This window comes from Oreochromis aureus, linkage group 5, assembly GCF_013358895.1.
Source record: "Oreochromis aureus strain Israel breed Guangdong linkage group 5, ZZ_aureus, whole genome shotgun sequence".
Lineage (NCBI taxonomy): Eukaryota > Metazoa > Chordata > Actinopteri > Cichliformes > Cichlidae > Oreochromis > Oreochromis aureus.
The window spans coordinates 24934877-24958652 of NC_052946.1; the positions used below are offsets into that span (position 1 = coordinate 24934877).

At 39.8% G+C, this 23776-nt stretch overlaps 1 protein-coding gene across 2 annotated transcripts; it reads right to left on the bottom strand.

Moving 5' to 3' along the window:
• Positions 1–784: 784 nt before the first annotated feature.
• Positions 785–23544, bottom strand: LOC116334265 (caM kinase-like vesicle-associated protein). 2 transcript variants are annotated; one of them, XM_031757649.2, is made up of 11 exons: positions 23370–23544; positions 7376–7512; positions 7139–7270; positions 5866–5940; positions 5591–5729; positions 5318–5438; positions 5136–5211; positions 4880–5016; positions 3105–3183; positions 2892–2979; positions 785–2194 (listed from the first exon to the last, which is right to left on the bottom strand). In XM_031757649.2, exons 2-11 carry the CDS (start codon positions 7468–7470, stop codon positions 1913–1915), a joined length of 1224 nt encoding a protein of 407 aa, XP_031613509.1. In that variant the 5' UTR covers positions 7471–7512; positions 23370–23544; the 3' UTR covers positions 785–1912. The 2 variants fall into 2 exon arrangements, with proteins under 2 accessions (XP_031613509.1, XP_039467967.1); XM_039612033.1 differs by lacking the exon at positions 23370–23544 and adding an exon at positions 8555–8781.
• Between the last annotated feature and the right edge of the window lie 232 nt (positions 23545–23776).

Below are 23776 nucleotides of genomic sequence, written 5' to 3' on the forward strand. Positions count from 1 at the left end.
GAAGAAGAAGAAGAAGAGGAATATCTCCTCCTACTGCACCCCAAAACTTTCTCTGTGGTCTTTCTCTTTTACCTCCTGTCTGGAAGCTCCATGTTCCACTACCTTTGTCCAGTAGATCCACTATCCTTCCTCTGCACATTTCCAAATCATTTCAGCCATCCCTCTCTAATTTTACCTCTATGATGTGCTTTCTAATTTCTAATTCTGTCCTTTCTGGTCCCCCAAATGAAAATTTTAGCATCTTCCACTCTGCCACCGAATTACCGAATTTCCCAGAGGAACCCACCCGAGGGATTAATAAAGTTTTATCTTATCTTATCTCTTATCTTATCTTACCTCCAGTTCCTCCTCCTCTCCTTTTTGTTAGTGCCACACAACAATAATAATAATAATAATAATAATGATACTTTTCATATTGGGTGTCCAAATCAGTTTAGTTTTTAAAAATCACTGAAAATCCACTTTACCACAGACAATTATAGAAGCCCCATGCTAAAGTCTAAAGCTTAAAGGCACAATAAACAATATAAATATTGGCTGGAACATTTTATGAACGTGCATGTGTTTGCATATGTTGCATCTATTGTTTGTTTTCTGTGTTAGCAATTATCACAGTTTGTAATTAAATACACTTCCTTGGTATAATATTACTGGAATTGCTGATCTGGTCTGACATTGGGCAAAAGGCATGGATTCTTATACTAATTGAGAAACAAAGCAAAACATAACACAATCAAATATCAAACACTGTATCATATAAGTGAAGGGCAACTTCAGAAGAATGTCAGCTTGTTTCAGCAACAGGAGTATTGCTCATTTTATTCATTCACAAGCATTGTAGCAACTTGTTAGCTCAGCTAAAGGTTGCCAAATACACACAATTAAAAAAAATACACATGTATACACATACAATTCAAATATACATAGTCGTACAGAATATGGACTCTGCCATAAACTCTGAGTTTTACTAGCTACGAGTTACAACACAATAACAACTAAAACATCACTCCACATAGAATGCTCTACATCTAGTTTTCAGTGTTTTAAATGAAGTGTCAAAGAGGACGGAACACAATTATCAATACAGCGGCTAAAGACTCTAAACGGAGGCGCAAATAAAACAGCTAAAACATTTCAATGAACTTAGTAAGCGTTTCTAATCAAGTTGTTCCTCTTGAAACATATTCGTACATGACTGCAACAAATATTAAGGCACTTTAACTTAAAACGTATGCTTTCTTGTTGCCTTAAAATTCTAAGTTGTCAAAAGTTGTGCGGCAGTAGTCACGGTGTCAAATTGAATCCACTGTATTTTCACACAGTCTTATAAAAGATTTGAATACCACTCATATTGTACAAGTTTGAAATCTTTAAGACGGCTGAAAAATAATTATTTGGACTTTTAGTTTTATATTCAATTACCTGTGAGATGGTGTGTTGCTGTCTATTTTGGAGAGACTTTTAAATACAACTCTATATATTTATTTTGAAATAAACCTTAGTATCGTTAAATTACCAACTCATAATTTTAAGCCACAAGATATAAACTCAGGATTTTAAGTTCTGAAGCTAAAGTAGCAATTTGCCAAAACAAAGACAAATATATCTATATACAGTGGCATGATGAATAAAGTTGAGTTAATTCCACTAAACTACGCTGTGAGTTTTTTATAGTTCTCAAGGAAAACAAACACAACAGAAGACCTACTTTGCAACAAAACAAAGGAGAGTGGCGAACACTATTGAAAAGACTAGTCATTACATAATGCAAAAGGATGAAAGTGAGTTGTTGTGGATTAATTCTGCAAACTGGGGGTAAACTTAGACAGCAAAGACACAATACCATGATGCCAGATTTATTGGCTGTACTGCACATGTGATTGTTGCTCCTCCTTATGTGTTTGACTGAGGCCTAGTCTCCTTTTCTCTGTGGCAACATTTGAGGAACATCACCATTGCACCTTGCCTGCTCTTCCTGTCTGGCTGCACTGAGCAGGGAGAGTGCAGTCTGTGTTTCCGGAGCTTTTTCACTGCAACCAGCTTTCATGTTGGCGGCAACGCCGTCGCTGCCACCTGCTGGAGGAGCAGGAGCACCGCTTGGTGCGTTGGGGTCAGCTGGAGCCCCCGTGGCCCCAGAATCGCCCTGCTCAGATGCTCGAAGTCTCTTCATGAGAGTAGTCACTCTAACAGCTTTCTGTGAGTAACGAAAACAAAATTTAGTTCATATAAGATGATTACATACAAGGAAATGCATTAGTCCATCTTTTCACTTGCGCTCATCATTGGCAACTTCACTAGCCACTTTATTAGGCACAAGTGTTCAACTACTCATTAATGCAAATATCAATCACATGACAGTATCTTCATGCATTTAGACATGTAGGCAATATCCTTTTGTCCATTGTGCTCTAGCTACATGCAAGATGTAATCTAATATCTGTAGGTACTTTCTATATATTTATATTGTGTGTGTTTATATTAATGTTTATATAGAGATGTATATATTGTAAATACCATATAATCTATATTCTATTCTATTCTATTCTATTTGTCTAACCCTTTTTTTGCACCATGACACCAAAAAATATCCCTAATTTGGGTGCTACAACCAACAGTTTGAAAGCAAGCAGGTACCATCAAAGTGTGTCTAATAAAGTGGATGGTGAGTGTAAATCAGTATTCTAAGAAACAGAGTCAAATGAGAGTCATTTTATGGATAAAGAAATGTTTTAGACATTTTATACAGCTAGATATAGCCTCGTAGTTGGATCCTGGGCCACAATTGAATACAACATATGCATTTAATGTAATAAACTAAAAACTGCTTTAATTATGTAATTACATTACAGTATTAATTTAATATATGATGTATACTTCATATGAAGGACTACCTTCCACTTGGCTTTGGCAAAGTTCTTTTCAATTTGTGCACAAACGCCATCCTTGATGTTCTTATCTGAGGCAGCATTGCCAGAAATCCTGAAAATAAGTAACAAAAGAGAGATTTTCTCCAGTGCTTGAATTATATTTAAGATATCTATTCAACAACTTCATAATTTAACTTGTATTTATGGTACTGTTTACATTTGAGTTCGGTTCTTTACCATTCATGGGCTATGGCTTCTTGTGCTGTCAATCGCTGATCTTGGTCCACTTCCATTAAAGATGCCACTAAGCTTTTGGCTGTAAAAATTACAAATAAAATAAACAAACAAACAAACAAGAAAAAGTAAAAAAACAAAAGAAAAACAAATGTAACAACACTGCATTATTTATACCTTGGACACATCATCTGTAATCTGCCAATTGCAGACATACATACATGTAACCTTGTTTCCAAAAAAGATCAGGAGCTGTGTGAATTCGGGCTGTATATCACTTGAGTGCAGATGACCTGAACATCTCAACTCAGGAATTTGTTTTAGAGAAAACAACCAGATGTGGCAGTTTGAGACAGCTGTAGTAAACTAGTCTGACTCTAGTCTGTGATTGCTACTGACTCTTTTAGTACAGAGTCACACTGCTGGATTCTGTCCATTGTCTAACATCTTTATGGCAGTATGTTCAAAAATATTTAGACAGTGCTGAGCTATGGTTTGCATATACTGCTACTCATACCAAATCATTACCTGACTCATATACTATGATGCTGGTTTTTGAACAGTGAACTAATAACAAGTTAAAATGCCACTTTGTTCTTCAGCTCATCAATGCTTCATCCATATTTTCTAATAAGAACTTCAAATGTTGTTTGTTTTCTAATAAGACCTTCAAATTGTGTTTGGCATGCCAAACAGCATATACACATATATATTTTATATAGTCAAGTCTAACTTCTACTTATGGATTGGCAAATCTTGGAAATTTTAAATGTTTTGACTATGGACATTGTTAATATACATATGCCTATTCCTGTGTACTTTCACATACCCCAGTGCTACTTTAGAAATTCCTTTACATATTTAGACAAGCTAACCTTCATTTGACTGCAATGGAAAGCATTTTCACATGCTTTGGATGAAAACCAGAGTTTAGAAAATCGCAGAGCCCGTCAAAATGTTGAACAGTGTTTTAGGATGTAAGACAGGGGACACAGAATAGAAACGCTTTGCACCCCTATATAAAGAGAGACATGTGGTAAACCTAATAATAGTATATTAACAGTAACCTGTAATAGGTAAATGGAAACATATGGGAGAAAGGTCTGATTCAGGGAAATTACCACTTGCTCTAATCATACAGGAGATTTAAAAGAGAAATAAAAGGCTGCGGCTAATAGAAGCTTCCTTCAAATATAGTCACTTTGTTAGATACATGTTGGACCCCCGTTTGAATTCATATCTGCCTTAATTCTTCATGGCATAGACTCAACAAGGTGCTGGAAACAATCATCAGAGATTTTGGTTCATACTAACACGATAGCATCATGCAGTTGCTGCAATTTTGTTAAACAGATTTTTGATGTGAATCTCAGACCGGATTATCTGGCACAAACAACTATTGCCACATTCAAAGTCACTTATATAACTTTTCCCCCCGTTCTCATGATCAGTTTGAATTTCAGCAAGTCATCTTGACCATGTCTACATATCCAACTGCATTGACTTGCTGCCATGTAAATGATTAGACATTTGCATTTTTGCATGTGCTGTAGAGTAAGTATACCTAATGAAGTCTGTAGTGAGTATATATGCCTGCTGCTGTCTGAGGCTGAGGTAAATAAGGGTCCTGATCCCTAAGTGAGAACATACAGGGTTTTTTGTTTGTTTTCTGGTTTGCATTCTGGTTTTTTTTCTACATTTTACACAGCGTCTCAACATTTTTTTTATTTTTTTTTAAAAACAAGGTTGTACAGTCAAATACATTGAGTGTCTCTTACCAGAGTCTGAAATATCATCCCAGTATGGGGAATCAAATTCATAATCCCCTGACAAAATCTTTAGGAAAAGATTCTTATCACGATTATCAGAGTCATCTTCTTCAGCATCATCATAAAAAGGAGGGTTCCCAGACAAACTAATGAGGTGGAAAAAAAATTAGGATAAAAGAATAAGACTTACTTCCACAAAACTCTAACTTAAAAAAAACCAAAACTTGTAATACAAGATACTCTAAGCACATTATGAGTCACTTACAGTATATACATGATCACACCTATGGCCCAGCAGTCCACAGGTCTTCCATATCTCTGTCTTGCCACCACTTCAGGGGCTAGCAGCAAAAACAGGTTTTAAGTATTTTGGCAGGTTTGCACTTTATAGTTAAAAACTAAAGCAGTACAAGATGAATTTTATTGATCTGAACCGATTTTACTCACCAAGGTATTCAGGAGTCCCACATGGATCTTTAATGAGTCCATTTTCCAGTTTTGCCAACTGGAAGTCGCTGATAACGATTTTGGAGTGCTTCAAGCGATTAAAGTAGACCAAGTTCTCCAGCTGGTTAAGAAAATGAAAATTTGTTTGTTTCATAGACAGCATATGATCTTAATGAATGCAACATTTATTACAAGGTGGTCCCTGCATACAGTAATTTATTTGGCCAGTGATGATATGCTGTTGTTTTTCACTAGGTGTCAGCAGTGCAGTACCTTAAGGTTTCTGTGGACGATTTTCAGAGAGTGCAGGTAAGCTACAGCTTCCAATACCTGCCTCATAACATTGCTGGTGTCTCTCTCTGAGTAGTAGCCTTGATCTAAGATCCAGTCAAAGACCTCTCTGCCTGTAGCGCTGGCAGAACAGGACACCTAGATTTAGTACATCACTTCTTGATAATACTCCAAAACATTTCACAGATTCAATAAATCGTTTCTTTTGTGAGAGGTGAAGAAGTACAGTGAACAACAAATGCCCCCAAAGTACTCACAGCTCCAGGAAAATAAAGTACTCTTTCTTTGTTTCGAAGGCGTCAACGAGCTGAAGGATGTTATGATGTTTTACCCTTTGAAGGGAACAGGAGAAAGATGCAGTGACGTAGGTGAGGTTACATGAGCAATAACTGAGTCAAAAAGGATAAAATAATCTCAGTGGTACTCTGTAAAACAAGAGCACAAAACAAGGTAAAGCTGTGTAACTGCAACAGGCAGTTTTTTCCATTACGTCAAAAACTGCCAGCATGGCATCACCACGGTCTAGCTCATCAGAGGGTGAATTTTTAGAACACCAACTAAAACAGTGCAGGCCTTAGTCAAGCAATGACAAATCACCACAATAATAGTCAGTTCTGGGTTCATAAATAATCACCATCTAATGAATTCCTTATTAAACTGATTTGGGACCAAGTATGCTGATTGTTATTATAATTTCTTGTCAGTTGCTGGTGGTGTTGACCTTTATTATGTATTATTTTTCATGCAAATGTGACAATTGAGTCCTTAGACATCACAATAGGCCCACCGAATGTTACGTGTCTATAGAAGTTCAGGCTTTTAAAAATAAAGTTTTACAGGATAAGAATGGTGGGAGACCCATTTAAAAAAATTAACTAAAAATGTGTTTGGTTCTGATTTTGTCAGGTCCAATACTCATTTGTCACCTCATCTTAAAGCACAGGTAACACACTACTTTTATTTAAAAAAGTGTTTTAAGTTTTGTTTTAGTTTTGTTTTTTTACTCATCAGTAAACACTAGATTTAAGCTGCACCTCTTGTGCTCTAATAAACATTTACAAAAGCAGTCCATGTGGGATAAACCCATGTTTATGGTAATGCCATGCCATCTACTGCAATAGTTATGCTCACTGATCTCTCTTTTTCTTCTTTTTTTAGCAGATTTTCAATATCTTAAAAAAGCATACGTCATAATTTGGCTGCAAAATAAATACATATTAAAAGGATAAATTAATAAGTACTTCTCAGCTTGGTAGATGGTAAGTAAATTTTGAATATCACCGGGCTTATCTTTTAAGCAAAAACAGATATATATGAAACTTGCAATCTGAAACAAGCAAATAAGTTGACTTTACTCTGTGTGTCACTTTTGCAATACATCAAACTTGAATATCTTGGCTTTTTCACCACAGTGCGCCCTTTTTGGGATTTTTGGCTGAACTCAGAGATAAATGGTCATTTCACATCAGCTTTGCTTCACTGCCAGGTGGCTTCCACACCCCTAAATGAGCAGCTCCATACTTTACTTACATCTTCAAGATCTTAATCTCATTCTTGGCAGCTTTCCTGACTTTCCTTCCATCCTTTTTGTGGAACTTTTTGCATGTGTACATCTTTAAGGTGTTCCGGTCCTTCGCCCGAAATATCTCACAAAACTCCTCTCTGTGTCAATAGGGAAAAAAAGCAAACATATATCATATTATGAGCCAAATTCCTCAGAACTCTGTACACACTTGTCAGCATTCAGGTAGGGAAAAGTTTACTCACGATTTAACAATTTGTCCGAGGTCATACTTGTCGGTCACCTCTGAGGGACTGTTGTAATCCTTCTTCTCCCCGAGTGTCAAACAGCCAAATGGCATGGCAGCTCGTGCCCTAGCCGGGGAATATCTTGCCAACACAACCTGGCAACGATGGGTAATAAGTGAAGAGATAACTTATGAGTATAGCTTTGTTTTGAAAGATATCGGCATAGTACATAGTATTTGCTAAATACTATAAACAGCATTATTGCACATGAGTTTTAAAGGCTGTGCTAAAAATTACTTCAGAAAGAAATAAACTGTTTCATTAATGACACTAAAAGAAATGGGGGGAATGGTTTCTCAGCAATGCGTTTAACATTAAATGAATGCAGTAAATCAGTGCACACGTTTGCAGGAAGCATGACTCTCTTTCTCTGGATACATCTGAGACTAGGCAGGCATAATTGAGCTTGTGGGAGCAAATTATTTCAAATTACCACAAGAGCAACACAACATAAAAATTAAAAATTTCAATAATCTTCTTCGGGGAACTCAGTGAGACCGGCAAGCGTGCTTCTTTCCATCCTGCAGTGAGTCAGCCCTGTACTGCAGGAGCAGCGGCTTTCATTTGTCTGTTTTCTGCAGTAAAGAATATTCAGGTGGATTTGACCTTGTGCAACAGCTGAAAATTTGAAAAAAGTTGTTGCCCTGTTGGCGTTGAAATAACAAGAGTAAAAGCCACAATATTAACATATAAAAACGTACATGTTTACTGTCAACCAGTAGGAAGAATTCAATTTTAAAAATTAAGAAAATATATGAGAAAAATCTCTTAGAGAATAATATTATTGTCCAAGTACTGTACTACAACAAAGTAAGTGGTAGTTTATGATCACAAAACTAATGAATAACATGCAGTGTAAGCCACATGGTTTCCCAAAAAGAAGTTCAGTGCTTGTGTTCTAATTAGGGATGGCCAATGTAGAATAAAAAAGACAATCGCAGAATACGTAACTGTGTGTCAGACAAGTATCATGATGCTGGAAAATGTGAAATCACATAGGATAATTTATTAAATGCTTATCTTTTTTGGTCAATCTTCCCAAGAGCACCAACAGAGTAATGTAAAACAATTTAGACTCTAATAATATAGTCTGTGATTTATACAGTAATTTTATGGTATGAGTCAAAACACTCATACCATAAAATTCCATGTTCCGTGAACATCAGCTTCCACACACATCATGTATGTGATCCATCCATCCATGCACGAGTGGCGATTGACTGGCTGGAGCCCATCAGAGATGTTACAAGACGAAAGAGTGAAAAGCTGAAATCCTGGGTACAGCCTGGACAGGTTGCCAGTGTATTTTCATGCAGGTTTTATTTAACTCCGTTCTGCAGAAATCCCAGGTTCTGAACCACCAATGAATTTTCTATAACACAAATCTCAATATATTGTAAGATAAACAACATAAATATGAAAATTTTTAGTATATGGGAAAAAACTTTTACTAAATATGTCAATCATACATCATAACTAACCCACAGCTTTCATAAATACAAAACACTTTGAGTGCACTGGTCTCTCTAATGACCGAAATAACAGAGCTTAGAAATACATAACAACATAAATCCTTAACTGTAGGATAAATGACTGCATGCAGGATGACATTTCCAACTGTACGCCACAAAAAGCCCAATAAATTAAATTCACCCACATGAATTCCTCTAACAGGTTTCTATGCCAATTTCACAGCCTGGCTACATAACCCCGCTGCTTTTTTTCATCGTGAAAATTGGAGCACTTTTACGGACACAGAGTGATCTAACACTGGATTATTTGCTATAACGTGTTCTCAGAGCAATGGCATCTTTGTGTTTCGCCTTTGCTTTGAATTAGTTATCTACTTTGCTTAGAGACTTTCTGTCTTGTGAGATCAGTGCAAGCAGCTGGTGGTCAAAGTGTTTACCAGCTGGGCCTCTGGTTTCCATTCTAGGTTAGAACTCAAACTTTGCTTTGAAATCACACATAACTTTAAATTAAGATAACCTGAGCTGATGCAGCTGAACAAGTCCACAACTGCCAGCTAAAATTACTGATGACATAGGAGCTGTGTGTGGATAACAGACTATTTTTTTGGCAGGCCTTACAATGGAAGTAGCAGCCAGTGCAGAAGAGTGGGAGTACAAAAATTCTGACTGAGGTGTTGAGTGATAGCCTCAATCAAGACCAGAGATAAAGATTTCTCCCAGCTGCGGCATCCAGTAATATCTGTAGTACAGCAAGGTGTAACATATTTTAAGAAGATGGTCTTTCAGTGTACTTTAACAACTTTAACTTTAACAATGTACAGTGTTGGGGAGTAACGGAATACATGTACCGCCGTTACGTATTCAGAATACAAAATATGAGTAACTGTATTCCGTTACAGTTACCGTTTAAAAAGGTGGTATTCAGAATACAGTTACTTTGTTGAAATAAATGGAATACACGCGGTACTTCCCTGTTTCATATTGTCATGGTCAGGATTGTTTGGGTTTGTTTGACAGCTACGTTCTGTTGTTCCAGGCGGCAGCGTTACGGTTGCCATGGTTACAGGGTGACGCGCTCTCTCTCTGCGTGTTTCCTGGGTGAGAGAGCGCTTTTTTGTTGTTGTTGTTGTGCTAAGCTAAAAGGCAGAATGCTACAGGCATAGCTCTAAAGCATGTAGCCTCATGGGCAGTGTAGTCCGTGCTGCAGGGAGAATGGACTGCCATACACGTGATGTGTCTGTGAGCGAGGGAGGGAGAGAAAGGAAAAGTCCGAGCTGTCACGGAGCAAAAACGGGAGCTGGAAGCATGTAAATATAATAATAACCACAGCAACCAAGAAGAGTGCCTGAGGAGCCCAGCTGTAAGTAAGCTATTAAGACTCAACTGTACACTGTGTTCGTGTTTTCCTCCGGAAAAAATAAGTTCCGTTGGAGAAGCCTTTCAACGCCTCTCTCTGTCTCCCGCAAGCAAAGTTGACCCAGACAACAAAGTAAAGCTAGTTTTCGGCTACCAGCCCGACACGAACCCGACGTATTAGCCAGAGGTCCCTTTACTACGTTTCGGAGCCGCGGACCTTCAGTAATAGTAATAAATCACAGCAATAGGACATTCATGTAGTTGTAAACAGCATGATAATATATTAAGTATTCCAAAGTATTCAGAATACGTTACTCTCATTGAGTAACGTAACGGAATACGTTACAGAATACATTTTGGGGCATGTATTCAGTATTCTGTAGTGGAATACATTTTAAAAGTAACCTTCCCAACACTGACAATGTATTGCTTAAGAGTAATTGTGAATCAACACCCTCAAGTTGAAGACACTAGGATGGTATAGGTGGCCAAATGTTCTCAAGGTGACTCTCCAAAGACGTCTATGTGAGATAGTGATGCTGCAGTATCTGAACTCCTTATCTTTTCCAGCAATATTCCAAATTTTAGCTTCTTTTTAAGGAATCTAAGAAATGACATAAGTCAGGTTAATATGTCACCATAAGGCTATTTAGTGGTTTAGTGGAAAGACACAGTTGCCAACTTCTTTATCGCTTGGATTTTGTGTTTGCAAAGGGCTCTTTCAGTAAATAAATTGATAACAATTCTAAAATGCAGCATCCTTTATTAGACTTCAGCAAGTGACCTTTATTGCATTTTATAAACATCTTGAATCTCTACCTGTATATATTGTAAAATGTTTGAGCTATGAGGTTAATAGCATTAGTACTAGGATAAGCAATGCAGTAGGTAGTTACAGTACAACTATTATTATTAATTTAAGAACTATGTAATTGTGTTTTGAATAGGAATGCGGAAACATTATGCAAGTTACCAGCATTTCTAAGTCACTGTTACTTATGTGGTAAAAAGTAATCCACCCACTCTTTGACTGCAAACAGGCCACTTTTATTTTGAGCACGCTAAAGTGAAGGTGGGGGTCAACTTGGAGTAGCCAAAGGGATCAAGTCTCTTCTTTTCAGCCATTACTTTTTTGTTATTTAAGTCCATCCCAGACTTTACTCAGGGTTGTGTTTTTTCTTCCATCAGTGTGCACAAGCAGGAGATGTTTCCTGGGGGGTGAGTGAAAGACCGAGAGTGCTGCAAACTAAAAGCACACGATCCATCTCCTCCTGCAGAGCTCTAGCCCAAACAATTCCGTACTTCAGTTTACCATTTGCCTGGTGAAAATGCAGAACACAACAGCGTGGCTCTCCTCTGTCCTAAAGGGGCGAGCTTTCACTTCACCATTGGTCTAGAGTATGGGGAGCATTTGAAAGATATGCCCAAGCTAAATCACATCCTCTGCATGAATCTGACAAGAACAATACCCAGGCTCACCATTAGCATTTTCTCTCACTCAGATTGATACAACTCTGTTGTCTGGGTATCAGAATAATCTCTTTTCATTTCATTATACACCAGTCCTGTAACGCTCATTTAGACCAACAGAAGAACACATATGTGAGGACACAAATGCACACATTTTGCTTTCATTATTTGTGTTTATTCAACCAGAATTCATCATCTTATTTACCCTCACTTATAAAAGGGCTTGAACAAAAACTAGGCCGCAAGCATATTTAGTAAGGTCTGACCAGAGTTTTAAGAAACAAGCATTTCATCTCAGGGCCTCTGTTTCTCACCACAGCCAATAGCTACCGCAGAAAGACAGACGATATCATGAATGCCATGCAGAATTATAGGGTAAGGCGGATGTGAGACCAGTTAATACAATTATCAGACCTCACAATGAATCACAGAGCCCTACACCTGTTCTCAGAAGCTTGAGTCACAGGACGGCTCACCAAACAATAAACAGAAATATGGCAAGTTGGGCAGAATTTTGTGTGCACATGTTTTTCCCCTTTCAAAGCAATCTTTGAGATAAGAAGCAGTTCTTCGGCAGAAGACAAAAAAAAAAGACAGAAGACACTTGACTATTGCTGAATCAGGGGTCTTTTATCTATGCCTTTTGAAAGAGCTGAATGAAGTGCTCTTCAGTAATGGGGATGTAAATTATGTCTCAAATTAAGTCGCTGAGCTCAACTTAAAAAAAGAAAAATGTAACTAGTGACACCCTTGGTGAATAATGACAAAGGCAGAGCGGTGTGATTAGAAAATAAATTAATAATAATAAAAAAAATGATGTCACTGTCCAGCTGCTGATTGGTAGCATAAAGTAGTAGTTCAGGTTATTTTGTTTTCAGTAATAACAACTTTAATATACAGCCTACAAAGCTGACAGTCGTGATGCATGGGGTTTGAATAGACACCTTCTTCTTTTTTTTTACAGAGGTTTTGCAACATTAAAACACAAACACAAAAAACTCCCATTTCTATGCTGAAATGGGATTTAAACAAAAGTGAACAAAAAGGTCAAAAATGTATAAAGAAAAATGATCCCCCTGAACTTGAATGTGATGTATAATATCTGACAAGAAACCAAGAAGCAATTTGTGTTTAGGTCTCTGTCCTTTTCATTGACTTTGTTGTTGTTATTCAATAGCTGGAGTTGCAGTTTTTTTATTGATAGTGACAATGGGATGAAATGTATGTTTGTTACAAAAATGAAACTGTGGGTACACTGAGTCATAGAGCTGCAGTCTCATAATGCTCCTACTGACCCTTTATTAAGGAAAATAAATTACATACATCTGGAACACATTACCAACTGGACACGGTCCTGCCACAAAGGGTACTAAAATATAAGCCTTTGCCTGTAAATATCATCCTAGGGCACATCTCAGCTGCCTACCACCGGTCTAATTTTGAAGAATAAGATTAATGAGGATGGATGACACTTTTTCAAACTGCGTTCCAGCAGTTGCACAACACTGTCTAACCTTAGGGGACTATTATGATTCAAAATAAAATCTTTGAGGGATGAGGCATGTCTGCGTTTTGTTCTGCTCATGCTGATGTGAGTTTGAGGGGAAAAAAGCCTGGAAATTTGCATTATGCATTATATTCCAGCAGTTAAAAATGACAGCAATTTATCAGAATTTTAAAATAGTCATTGTTTTTAAGCAGTCTCACCGAGGCTGCAGTGCCTGAATGGCATGAACGTGTTAGGTTTAATTTTTTCTACAGCTGACCAGAACAGCTGTTAAGTTAAAATATGGCTAAAAATATTTCAGAAACTTCTACTTGGAACCATCATCTGCATTCAGTAAAAAAAAAAAAAAGTATGACTGTGGAGCTGGGTAGAAAAGATTTATTTGTATATTTTATCTTTTGTGTTAAAATACTGAGTTTAAATTTTAAAATATCTGAAATAAAAATTAGATTTTATGAATTTGCTGATTTCAGCTTGCAGTTTTCTTTTCTTGTAATTTAATGAATTGGCATCATGAATATGTACATTAAGTAATTTCATGTGTGTTTACGTGTTATGCTTCATGACTCATTTTGCTTTATTAAATAAACTATTATCTAATAAACCCTAAAATACTAAGACATTACATGTTCAATGTTCCTGCAGTGACATTGTATTTATAGTCCATCTTATAACTGCATGTTGTTTCACTGTAATAAAGCTTAATCTCTTTTGGTCTTCTAAGCAGCATAATTGATATGCTGAGTCATGTTGAACAACTGTGATGGAAATTGGATGATGTGTACCGATTTTCCCCAAAGCAGACGTTCATTTTATGGATACTATTTACTGTCGTTGCCTTGTTTACTTGTTTTACGTTCTAGTAGACCACTAGTACGCATACTTCACAATGTAATGGGTGTGTTTGTGTAGGAGGTAACAACTGACAACTTCTGAAGGCAGTTTGGAAGAACATAAACCTTTTTTGCAGGGGGGGGGGGGGTCTGGAGAACATTTATTTTTTCTTTCATTGTGCTTTTGCTGTTAGGTGTGCCCGTGACATTTTACAGACATGACTACAAGCGTCCTTATTTATTCCTTATTTATTTATATATTTATTTTTAAATAAATGTTTCTTGCTGCTATTTTGGAATTGGATTGTTTGTCAAAGCCATGTGAGACAGTGGCAGCAGGCCAGAGCTGTGGATTTGGCCACAGCTGAGGCTCTTCAAAGGAAACTGCTTGGTGACAGGGGGCAGATGGCAGTGATAATATCTGAGCCAAATTTTATAGCTTGTAATGCTTCATTTATGATTAAAATGTCCCTCTTGCTAGCTGTGAATGCAAAGCACACATTTACATTTTTCATTTTCCGACACATTAAGGCAGAAATGAACACAAGCGAAAGAAAAGTGTTTGTTTTGTCCCCCCCCACCCCCCCACCCCTCCTTGAACGGCAGGTCCAGTGAGGTGGAGAAAATTTTGACGAGTATGAATCAGTCCTTTTTTTGTGCTTGCTTGTGCAATGCATTGACTCGTACCATTCAACTCTTTTCTGAAGCATCACTGGCTCATCTCACCACTTTCTTCTGATGTTGTTTTGTTGCCATGGTTTCCAAGAGCTACAGTATGCATTGTGGTACTGTCTGTACAGAACAGCTCTCTGTGCTCTCACTGGCATTACTCCCCAAAACCACTGCCACTTCATGTGACCGAAACTCTATTAAAAGAGTTTACAGAACAAAACTTCAAGAATATTAACCAAGGTAACTAATCAAGAAAGATACTGAAGCTTGTTCACCACAATACTCTGATGTCATGGAACGGACATATTGTTGTTGTTTAAGAAGTGTTACTACCACCTAGTGGTAACTAAGCAGAATGTCCTTTTGTAGAGGAAGTGGTCTACAGGAAGTAGTGTGCTCTTTAGCTGCTGAAGTGACAGCATTTGTAATCTGATGGCAATCTCTGCAATCCTGGTGTTAAAGTCCACAATATCGGCTTCATCCGTAAGTTCCTATACATTTAATGTGTATTAGTAAGTTTTGACACTATTTTGAGTTAAATCATATGGAGGCAGGTAGATGCTTATATTTTTTCAGCAGATGCCTCATCTGTGGTCGTGGGTTTTTCACTAGAGCAATGTTGTTCTCCCAGTGTAATGGAACATGTCTTCATTGTGTATTTTGTATTCCTTTTCTTTGTACAGTTTTACAAAAAAAGAGAGAGAGAGAATTTATTTTCATCATTAAATCCTGCCAAACACAACAAGCGGCCTGTTTCTTGGAGGATGAAGTGCTGGGAATAAAAGAATGTTAAGCTAGCTGTATAGCTGAAATTACGTTGCCTGCAACAAACTTTAGTGAGGACAGCATAGTAAAAGGATGACCACTCAACGTGGAAGTTAAGAAGAGTGAAGGATTGTCAGTCTGCATCACACTGCAATGGAGGCCACAAGCGCCTCAGCACAAGCTTTAAAGGAAGATAGAGCTGAAGGCCCACGAGATGAAGTTGAATCGGGGTCTATTTATTCACGCCACAGCTCAAAAAGGTCACGCTCTTCACGCTCATCAACGAGCTCCAGAGTAAGCTATGAAGCAGCCAGGGCGCGAGCCAAAGCAGAGGCGGCGAAAACCAGACTAGCATTCACGGAAAAGGAAGGCGAACTGAGAGTCGAAAAGGCCAGACTAGAAGCCAAGATAGATTATATTAGTCTACAGAAAGAAGCTGAGGCTGCCCAAGCTGAAGCTGAGGTGTTGGAGGCAGCTGCAGGAGACGTGAATGAATCCAACAACAAAGAATTTGACTTCCTGCCTTTGCCAGAGAGTGCATTGAAAAGGACTGATCACTATGTTACACAGCACACACAAGATCAATTCCCACAAGAACCCAAAGTAGAGAATGATTCGACTTTACCGCCAACATCCACTCCATTTCTAAGCTACAATCAGAATGCACAGCCCCAGCTCATCGACAACGGAGCCAGCTTCCCTCAAAATAATGCTCAGCCACTCCATATGAACTTTCCACAGCAAGAAGATGAGCGCTACCAGCACAGGGTACTGTCCGACAATCGACCACATCTAAACAGCTCCCACAATATTGACTCATCTACAGATCTTGCCAAGTTCCTTGCCAAATCCCAGCTGGTTTCTTCAGGCCTAACAAAGTTTGATGACTTACCCGAACACTATGAAGCCTGGAGAGAAACGTTCATCAACACAATCGAAAGTCTGAGTCTATCAGCAAGTGAAGAAATGGATCTGCTTATCAAATGGCTGGGTAAAGAATCTGGTGAGCATGCAATCAGAATACGGTCTGTGAATATCAGACAGCCTAATGTGGGACTTAGAATGATCTGGGAAAGACTAAACAAAAAGTATGGTGCTCCAGAGGTGATAGAAAGAGCTCTCTTTTGTAAACTGGAGAGTTTTCCCAAGATCCACAACAGAGAGAGTCAAAAACTGCAAGAACTGGCTGATTTGCTTACTGAACTTGACGTTGCTAAACGAGAGGGTTACCTACCAGGTCTAGCCTATCTGGATACATCAAGAGGTGTGCAGCCAATTGTGGAAAAGCTCCCTTTATATCTCCAAGACAGGTGGCTGTCACACGGGTGCAAATACAAAAGAGATCATCATGTTGCCTTTCCTCCTTTCTCCTACTTCAAAGAATTCATCTGCAGAGAAGCTGAAGAGAGAAATGATCCCAGTTTTAACTATCCAGATCTTTTCACAAATTCTTACAGGAAAGAAAGGTCAAATCAAGTGAGACCTGTCTCCGTGCACAAGACAAACATATCTATGGCTTCAGAGCCCAAAATAGGAAATCCCGAGAAGCTATGCCCCATGCACCACAAGCCTCATTCTCTTCAAAAATGCAGAGGTTTTCGAAAACTGCTCTTGGAAGAGAGGAAAAGGTTCTTAAAAGAAAACAACATATGTTTTCGCTGCTGCGCCTCTACGACTCATCAAGCCAAATCTTGTGAGGCCACCGTAAAATGCGGGGAATGTGACAGCGATAAACACATTTCCGCTCTGCACCCTGGACCAGCTTCACGCTCAGATGCAGTTCCTACTTCCTCGACAGAGAATGGCGGGGAGAGGTCGGACACAGAGGCACAGAGTGTCACATCCAGATGTACCCAGGTATGTGGGGATGGGTTTCAAGGGAAATCCTGCTCAAAGATCTGTCTGGTGAATGTGTATCCAAATGGCCACCAAGAGCTATGGCAGAAGATGTATGTCATTTTAGATGACCAAAGTAATGTTTCACTGGCCAGATCTGAGTTTTTTGACATGTTTGGTCTCACGGGAGCAACCATGCCATACACACTGAAAACCTGTGCAGGCATCATAGAAGCATCTGGGAGAAGAGCCCACAGTTTTATGATAGAATCGTTGGATGGGAATGTTACCATGCCCTTGCCTGCACTTACAGAGTGTAATGATATCCCAAACAACAGGTCAGAGATACCCACACCCGAAGCTGCATGTCACCACCATCATCTTAAAAGAGTGGCAGATAAGATTCCACCGCTTGACCCAGATGCAGACATTCTTCTTCTATTGGGAAGAGACATTATCAGAGCGCATAAGGTTCGAGACCAGTATAATGGTCCACTAAACGCCCCATATGCACAACGCTTAGACCTCGGGTGGGTCATAGTTGGAGAGGTGTGCATCGGAGGTGCACACAACACGACTACAGTGAGTGCTATGAAAACCTGCATCCTGGAAAATGGCAGACCAAGTCACTTTGCCACGTGTGAGAATAAGATGAAGGTGAAAGAAAACCCTATTGGCAAAGATGAGAAAAAGAGAACCCCACCCAATAGAGACATTCAAAATGCATCGACAGTGACTAATCTTGGAGAAACAGTCTTCAATGCCACAGAAAATGACAACCAGCTAGCACACTCCATTGAGGATTCAGTCTTCCTACAGATCATGGAAGAGGAATTCTTCCAGGATGAGACAAAAAGCTGGGTTGCCCCTCTTCCTTTTCGGCACCCACGCAAACGTCTACCAAATAACAGATGTTACGCTCATCACCGTCTGATGTCACTGCGGAAGACTTTAGATAAGAAGCCTGAAATGAAAATGCATTTCACAGACTTCATGCAAAATATGTTAGACAAGGGACATGCTGAACTTGCACCACCACTACAGGAGGGGGCAGAATGTTGGTATTTGCCCACGTTTGGTGTTTACCATCCCAAAAAACCAAACAAGATTCGAGTGGTATTTGATTCCAGTGCTCAGTATGATGGAATCTCGCTAAATGAGGTGCTGCTGTCTGGACCAGATCTTAACAACAGTCTCGTCGGTGTCCTCCTCAGATTCAGAAAAGAGCCCGTGGCCATAACTGCAGATATTCAGCAGATGTTTTACTGTTTCGTTGTTCGTGAGGACTGCAGGGATTTCCTTAGGTTCCTGTGGTACCAGGATAACGATCTGAGTAAGGATGTGGTGGATTATCGCATGCGTGTTCATGTTTTCGGAAACAGTCCATCACCTGCAGTGGCAATCTTTGGCCTGAGGAAAGCAGCAGAGCACCAAGAAGTTGAATATGGCAGTGATGCGAGGCACTTCGTAGAAAGAGACTTCTATGTAGATGACGGCCTCCGGTCTTTTGCTACAACAGCAGAGGCCATTGATGTTCTGCGTCGAACACAGCAGATGTTGGCAGCATCTAACATCACTCTGCACAAAATAGCTTCAAATCGAGCAGAAGTATTGAACGCATTTCCTGCAGATCAGAGAGCAGACAATGTAAAAGACCTTAACCTCTTTGTGGATGACTTACCAGTCCAACGCAGTCTTGGAGTCAGCTGGAACATAATGACGGACACTTTTGGATTCAATATTCCTGAGAATCAAAGGCCATTTACACGCCGTGGTGTCCTGTCAACAGTAAACAGTCTGTTTGATCCTTTGGGGTTCATAGCTCCTGTTGCAGTGACAGGGAGACTGATTCTAAGAGAGCTAACAACCGAGAATGCAGACTGGGACACAGAACTCCCTGAGGCTAAAAAGAAAGTTGGAGAAGATGGAGTGAATCATTGTCAGCACTAAAAAACCTGGATGTTCCACGAGCATATGCCTCTTTCTCTGTTTCCAAAGCACAGCACGCTTGAATTATTGATCTTCTGTGATGCCTCTGTCAAAGCAATATCTGCAGTTGCTTATCTTAAGACAACGAATGAACAAGGTCTCCAAGAGGTGGGCTTTGTCTTCGGGAAATCCAAGCTCGCTCCCAACCCAGGCCTCACAATCCCAAGGCTGGAATTGTGTGCTGCTGTCATGGCCGTTGAGATAGCCGATCTAGTAATGAGGGAGCTTGATCTAGATCTCAAGACAGTGAAATTCTACACTGACAGCAGAGTTGTATTGGGATACATACACAACGAGACTAGGAGGTTCTATGTGTATGTGAACAATAGAGTGCAGCGCATCCGGCAGTCAACTCAACCTGAGCAGTGGAACTACATTCCTTCAGAACTAAATCCGGCTGATCATGGGTCACGTTCTGTTCCAGCCGCCGAGCTTGCCGACACAACGTGGCTAACAGGACCAGCATTCCTAATGAAACAGCCAAAGGTAGCTGCCAGTGGCGATAATGGATCAACATTTGACCTTGTGAACCCAGATGCTGATGCTGAGGTACGTCCTGAGGTAACTTCGCTCGCCACACAAGTTAGTAGAGACAAGCTTGGCTCAAAACGCTTCCAGCGTTTTTCTAGCTGGACCACACTCAGTAAGACTGTGGCACATCTGTGTCATATTGCTCAGTGTTTCTCTCACTCCTCAAAGAATCAAAGGTGTGTTGGATGGCATATGTGCGAAAGTGGCCTGTCAGTCGTTGACATTGTCAGAGCAGAACAGATCATCATAAAATGTGTGCAAGAAGAAATGTATTCAGAAGAACTGAAATGCATCAAAATGAAACATGACCTTCCGAAAACCAGCACTCTGTACAAACTTCGACCCATTCTCGACAGCGAAGGTATGTTAAGAATAGGTGGACGCATTGGCCGAGGACAACTTGAAACTGGTGAAGTCCATCCGCTAATAATACCAAGCCGCAGCCATGTAGCAAGCTTGCTTGTTTGTCATCATCATCAGGCTGTAAAGCACCAGGGCAGGCATTTCACTGAAGGTGCAATTCGCAACAGTGGTCTGTGGATTGTTGGAGGGAAACGTCTCATCAGCAGCATTATTCACAAATGTGTTACATGCAGGAAACTAAGAGGAAGAACCGAGCAGCAACAAATGTCAGACCTACCCACAGAGCGCCTTCAGGCTGACCCTCCATTTTCCTACGTTGGCCTTGATGTTTTTGGACCATGGGAAGTGGTGACGCGCCGTACCAGAGGTGGTCAAGCTCAGGACAAAAGGTGGGCTGTCCTTTTCACATGTATGTCCACTCGAGCCATACATATTGAGGTTATTGAAACAATGACGTCCTCAAGCTTTATAAATGCGCTCCAAGATTTTTTTCTCCATCAGGGGTCATGCCAAACAGCTTCGCTCGGACTGTGGGACCAATTTCACTGGAGCGTTCAAAGAGCTGAAGATGGATCCTGGCAATAAGAGCGTAGAGGATTACCTTCTTAAACAAAAATGCACTTGGGTTTTCAACCCACCTCACTCCTCTCATATGGGCGGCGCGTGGGAGCGCATGATTGGAGTGGCAAGACGGATTTTAGATTCTATGCGTCTTCAGGTTGGACATGTAAAGCTCACTCATGAGGTCTTAACCACTTTCATGGCTGAAGTGAGTGCCATTGTCAATGCAAGGCCGTTAATACCAGTTTCTACTGATCCTGAGGCGCCTTTCATTCTAACACCTTCCATATTGCTGACCCAGAAGGGGGGTGTCCCCTCTCCTACTGTAAGTGAGTTTTCAAAAGGGGATCTGCTCAAGAATCAGTGGAAAAGAGTTCAGGCCTTGGCAGATACCTTCTGGGCTAGGTGGCGCCGTGAATATTTGAGCACATTACAGAGTCGGCACAAATGGCAATCTCAGAAACCTAATCTCAAAGAAGGAGATATTGTTTTGCTCAAGGACGATCAAACCAAGAGGAATCAGTGGCCTATGGGAATTATTGTCAAGCTTGTTCCCAGCAGAGATGGACTTGTTAGGAAAGTCGAAGTTAAGGTGATACGGAACCAGACAGCGAAGGTCTTCTCTAGACCAGTTTCTCAAGTAATCTTGTTGTTTTCACCACAGGACAATGACTCATCAGCAAGCTAGGGGATTGAGACTGTGGCATAAAGTGGCATATCTTTAATATGCCAGGCGGGGAGTGTCATGGAACGGACATATTGTTGTTGTTTAAGAAGTGTTACTACCACCTAGTGGTAACTAAGCAGAATGTCCTTTTGTAGAGGAAGTGGTCTACAGGAAGTAGTGTGCTCTTTAGCTGCTGAAGTGACAGCATTTGTAATCTGATGGCAATCTCTGCAATCCTGGTGTTAAAGTCCACAATATCGGCTTCATCCGTAAGTTCCTATACATTTAATGTGTATTAGTAAGTTTTGACACTATTTTGAGTTAAATCATATGGAGGCAGGTAGATGCTTATATTTTTTCAGCAGATGCCTCATCTGTGGTCGTGGGTTTTTCACTAGAGCAATGTTGTTCTCCCAGTGTAATGGAACATGTCTTCATTGTGTATTTTGTATTCCTTTTCTTTGTACAGTTTTACAAAAAAAGAGAGAGAGAGAATTTATTTTCATCATTAAATCCTGCCAAACACAACAAGCGGCCTGTTTCTTGGAGGATGAAGTGCTGGGAATAAAAGAATGTTAAGCTAGCTGTATAGCTGAAATTACGTTGCCTGCAACAAACTTTAGTGAGGACAGCATAGATACTATACCAGAGCGGTGTGTGACCCAGTTATCAGACAGCTACTTTAACCTACTGGAATGCACCACTGCATAGAAATATTAAATTCAGTGTATAGCTTGCTACATGAACTGAAAACCACAGCTCTCTTCAGGTAAGCCCTTTCCACACTCTTCTTAGTGATGAATCTTTTACTGTTTCTTGGAAAGAAGAACCACCACGGCTTAGAATAAGAGAAATATTAGACAAATAAAGCAGAGTGTGGTGTGTCTACATCTCTTTTTTTAAATATCTGTAAATACTGGATATTCATAGATGCACATTGTGTCTAATATGCATTTCCAAATTCTGCATTTAAACACAGTATATCTTATCACTGTATCATTGTATCAAGTCTCTTGTTTTCTGCATCAGGTTTCCCAAACTTCTGTGCGCTAATTACAAATTCCCACTCCTGCAATGCTGTATAATTGATCCAAATCCGTAATGACTAAAACGACACGTCACCGAAATCCTTTCAAGACCCACTACAGGTATACAAGGGCACCCTTATGGCTTTCTTTTTTTTAAATGGTTTATTCTAGGAGACAGTCACTTGGACTGTTGTGCTTCTTCTGGGAAAGTGTTCAAAACGTCAAAGCACTCTCCCTCCTTCTGGGGTGTAAGAAGTGTTGGCCAAAGTAAGTGGGGATTGTAAGCTCGCTGGCTGTGAAAAGATGACAAATAATGACAAGGAGGCATGGACACCGCGAGACTGTGAGACTGTTAAAATGTGAACTGAAGAAGTACTGCAGTCTGAGTGCAGGGAGAAGACGCCTTATGTAAATCTGGAGCGCAGTTTGAGCAAGTCTATGAACTACCGCTTCAAAATCTTAGATTTTGAATTAAGTTATGATAATGAGGAGTATAGGCAAACTTGCCATCGGCAGCAAAACCGATTTCACCGTTATTAGTCTTCCTATGGGAATACACTGACAGCCCAATAGCTCATGCAGGTTTAACAGTTTATGCATAGCTCAAAAAATGCGGGTAGCACAGGTTCGTCCGATGTCACCGATCCTGCTGTTTTCTGAAATCACGTGAGAATGTCTGCTATTCCTACCAAAATGTTTAATTCCTCCAAAAGTTTTCAAAACATCTCCGCTGTGTTGTGTTTTGGTATCAAAGACGGTCATTAGCAGTTACTGAATAAATAAACCTCGGAAAACATCCCTCAACAATTTCACTTATCGTTTTTTTTCTTTTCTTTTTTTTGACGGCAGTGTTTTGCAGTCTTATGACAGTAATCCAAATTACGCAAACTGCACTCACTTACCTTCAACGAAGTCAACTGGTACTCGGTAATCCAAGTCTTTGCGTAATATTCGAGTATTTGACTGCGGCTTCACTTTTCTTTGGATGCATCCACTGATGTCCCAGCGTGCTATCACAGAGATATAAGATACTCGAGCGTTTCCAACAAGTCAGCGTATTCACGGGAGTATTACGTGAACGTGTGATGGTAACCGCGGACTATGATGCAGAAAGGAGGGGAAGCGTGTGTGCGCGCGAGTGCGACCCACTGTGTAGCAGTGTTTGGAGCACTATATACGTGCACCACTGCATCAATTATGTTTTGAAAACAAAATATATTTAGGGAGATGTCTCAAGATGGGGCTTGGATGAACAGGGAAAAAAAAGCTTCTTTTTTTATAGAACGAAAATCTCGTTGCTACTTTCACG

Coding starts and splice junctions, on each gene's coding strand:
- LOC116334265 (XM_039612033.1), bottom strand. CDS start 8,620: ATGGATGGATGGATCACATACATGATGTGTGTGGAAGCTGATGTTCAC. Junction 5,941..7,138: donor GAGATTAAGATCTTGAAGAT/GTAAGTAAAGTA, acceptor TTCCCTTCAAAG/GGTAAAACATCATAACATCC. Junction 3,184..4,879: donor GGATGATATTTCAGACTCTG/GTAAGAGACACT, acceptor TAATTTTTACAG/CCAAAAGCTTAGTGGCATCT.